General features: G+C 53.4%; 1 protein-coding gene across 1 annotated transcript in view; it reads right to left on the bottom strand.

Moving 5' to 3' along the window:
• Positions 1-385: 385 nt before the first annotated feature.
• Positions 386-3,640, bottom strand: part of RETREG3 (reticulophagy regulator family member 3) — a 21,432-nt gene continuing 18,177 nt past the window's right edge. The window contains exons 7-9 of the mRNA XM_059378537.1: positions 3,391-3,473; positions 2,642-2,774; positions 386-2,214 (exon numbers count right to left, since the gene is read on the bottom strand). Of these exons, the coding sequence (XP_059234520.1) occupies positions 1,757-2,214; positions 2,642-2,774; positions 3,391-3,473 (674 nt within the window). The 3' untranslated portion in view covers positions 386-1,756. The remainder of the gene's footprint in view (positions 2,215-2,641; positions 2,775-3,390; positions 3,474-3,640) is intronic.

The raw sequence follows: 3,640 nt of genomic DNA, 5'->3' as shown, positions 1-3,640 counted from the left end.
AGACACCATTCAATACCAGTCTCTTAAAGATTGTTCTCATACAAGATTTATTCCCCAGCACCACTCCCCCCCACCCCCCCACCCCCCGCCGCCCATCCCCACCCCAGTTCACAGTGGAGGACTAAGGAGATTCAGAGCCGGATCCCCCGGGTACAAGAAACACCTTCTGAAGATTTTGCTCTCCTTCCTCCCTCCGTCTTGCCAACTTCCAAGGCCTGAAGCTACCCACACTCCTGCAAACACACCCAAACCCACTCTTCTTCCACACTTCCCGTTTTTTTCCCACATCAGAGCTCACCTGTGAGACATCTGGGCTCTGTCCAAAGTCTGAGAACCATAAAGCAGGGAGATGCCATTTACCCCTAAACTTCACACACACAAGTGATTATGAAACAGGCACCTAGCTCTTCTCCCTTAATTTTCACTCCTGGCCTCTACCTTTTCCATCAACCAAGAGCAAACATGTTAGCACACTCCCACCTGCAGCACACGAAAATGGGCTCTGTCCAACATCCCTTGCCCAGGTATGGGGGTGTTGGGGGAGTGGTCCCTGAGGATCAGCAAAGGGTTAATGCAGAGGGCAAAATGACAGAACAGTTTGGCCTGAGCTCTGACTGGGGAGCCAAAGAGAGGCTGTAGGCTGGCACAGGTCTAGAATGATCATTTTTCGTTTTTGTCTCACATGATTTTTCTAGGGGCAGTAGAACAGAAACCCCTTAGAGAAGTCTCTACTGACTGCAGACACATTCTTGCTAACTGGGTTCTCCTTAAATGAGGCCCCGCCAAGTTGGGAAGCAGTTAAAAATGAAAGTATTAAAGGAACTGAACAGGGAGTAGGAAGAGCTGGTGCAGGAAGAGCTGCGCCCTGCGCGAATGCCGGCAGGCCACTGGTAAAGTGCTCCCTGACATGCCGCGCAAGCACTGCCGCTCCAGCGGAGGAGCCGGGGAGGCCACCGGAACACGGATGCGGATGCAGATGCGGATGCGGTGTGGTATTGCTTTGCTCGTTGCTCAGGCTGATGGTCAAATGGAGCCGGGGGTAGCAGCACCAGAAGTAACCAGGCAGCTTCAGAAAATTCCATGAGACCAGGAGATACAGAGGCACTCGCCCTCTCAGCCAGCTGACCCCACAGCCCAAGGTAATGTCGAAGAAGCCCGCCCCCACAACATGTTCACAGTTCTGAAATTTCACAAGCACTACTTTGGAGCACTGGAGGTTAGGCCTCAAGAAATGAGGATGGGCTGGGGCAGAAGGAGCAGGCCTGCTCTGCCCAACCAAAAAACTTGCTTAGAAAAAGACAAATCAAATCATGGCTTCGCAAAAGAGGAGGATGGCAGCTGCTGCCTGACTTGGAGCTCCAAGGAGGTGATGGAGGGAGGGAGGAAGGGAAGGGTGCTTCGGTCACAGAGGGCCCCCGAGCACCCATACCTAGAAGCGAACAGCAGCACCCCCTCAAAGGGGAACCAATACCCCTGATTACTCTGTTCCCCAAAAGTGCCATTCTGATGGAGAGACGCCTCCCTCAGGGGAGCACTCTCACTGCAGCGACTGAGCTCAGAACCGGGCGTCCAGCGGGTGGGTAGCAGGGGTGTGAGCATCCATCCTCTCGGAAGGCCTGAGCTTCAGCCAGGCCACCAAGCACACATATGTAATTCAGCAGATGGGACCTGGGTTCTTCCCTTGCCCCTTCACCTTAAGTGGGATCGGGAGAAAAAGAAACCTAAACCACAGTGACCCCTAAAAGGAGTCTCTGCTTCAGTGGCTCCTGGAACTGGCAGGGTCCAGCTGATTCAGCTCCGACTGGTCCAGAAGTTCAAAGTCATCCCCCTCAGCATCAGTGTCCAGGTCTGAACTGGGGGCCCGGAGGAAGCCTCTTGTTGTTCTCCGGGGAGGCAGGCCAGAAGGGCCTGGCTGGGAGGCCCCTGACAGGGCCAGATGGATCATGCCCTGGGAGACCAGGCTGGCGAGGTTGCTGGTGAGGTGGGACCCTGCAGGCAGGGCACTGAGCAGGAGCTCCGGCAGCACAGCCTCCTCCTGGCTGGCAGTGGGGTTCTGGAGCTCCTCAGCCCCTGGTGGGGAACGGTACATCAAGCTAGGCATCCCAATGCTGGTATCGTCCTCATCATCCAGGCCAGCGGGATCCACATTAATGGAAGGGAAGTCTGGAAGGTCTCTGGCAAAGGATTCTTCTGGATCACTGTGACCATCTAGGTCTGGGAGAAGAGGATTGTCTGAGACATGGCAACAGTCTGGCACTCCTGTGCCCTAGCCCCCACAAAGTCAGCACCATGCAACCAGATTTTTTTACCTGGAATTTCTCAGGGTAAAGCAAAACCTGGAGCACTGTTGGGTGTTTCCCCTCCACTTATATACTGCTGTGATCTCTGCTGGCCAAAGAATTCCCTCCCCTTCCTCCCTTATACTCTACCGGAGCCTAGAACCGAGACTACTGAGGATTTTAAGGAGAGCAGCAGCGCAATCCCAGCTGCAGCCATACCCCCCCACCCCCACCAAAGCTGCTCTGCCACCTGTTCCACACCTCTGAAAATAGGAGAGGTGGGGGCAGTATCCGCTCTGCCCAGGGAAGCTGAGCAGCGACAGTCAGAGCCATTATGAATTCACATCCATGGTCCCCCTCACCTTCAGAGCCTTCTGTTAGAGGTGTCTGGCCCCGTGAAAGATTGAACGTGCCATTGTCTGTACAAGAGACCTCAGCATCTGAGTGCTCAGAGTCTGTGATGGCCAATTCCCTGGCAACAGTAGAATCATCCAGCTTAGGAGAGAAAAGATCAACAAGCCTGAAGAACGGATGCCATTAGGAACAGGTGCAGTTCCCCAGTTATAGCTCTACTAATTAGTAGGCCTTAAAGGCTAGCCTACGGCCAGCACTGCAATCAGACACGACTGGGGACTTCAGTCAGTATCGTGATCCTTCTAGGCTGCTCCCCCAAGAAAAATACCCTTACTTATCGATCTCGAGCAGGAAGGAAAGCAGTCGGTAAAGCCAACCAGCCACTTACTCTAAAGCGAGTAGCTGATGCAGAGATTACTTTTCTTGGGGGCCGGGAAGATACACTGCCCAACAAAAGGTGAGCTGGGCTGTTTAAAAGACGATCACACTAGTCCCAGAAGTCTTGCCATGATGGCAGGGGTTAAAAGGAGACACGGAAGAGGGTGTGCTGGTCACCAGGTTCAAACTGAGATCCACACACCCAAAGTCCCAGTATAACACGAGCTGCTTTCCTCACTGTTCATGGGGCAAGGGGAGGGTGGAGCCCTGGAGCACCGTAAGTTTGAAAGCTTAGTTACAGCCTAAATGTGAGGCGCCATATGGTTAAAGGGAGCTAAAAGAAAACTAGCCAGTGGTGTACTTCCCACATCTAAGATACCTGAGGACAGAAGGCCGCGAGCTCCTCTTCACTGTCACTGTGGCTGTCCAAGGCACGCTCTGGGTGCAAAGCTCTGCGGCGCACTGTGTGCAAAGAGCAGAAGGCCTCGGCACCTTCCCTTGAAGGAAAAACCCCACCCACCAGACTTCAAAGGCATAAGATCAGAACACAAGAGAATGAACCCTCTAAATACAGCCAAACCAAAATTACAATGCCTGAAAAAAAACAACCAAAACAACAATGCCTGGTG

This window comes from Mustela nigripes, chromosome 16 (assembly GCF_022355385.1).
Source record: "Mustela nigripes isolate SB6536 chromosome 16, MUSNIG.SB6536, whole genome shotgun sequence".
Classification (NCBI taxonomy): Eukaryota; Metazoa; Chordata; class Mammalia; order Carnivora; family Mustelidae; genus Mustela; species Mustela nigripes.
This window is presented reverse-complemented; position numbering and strand designations above follow the sequence as displayed.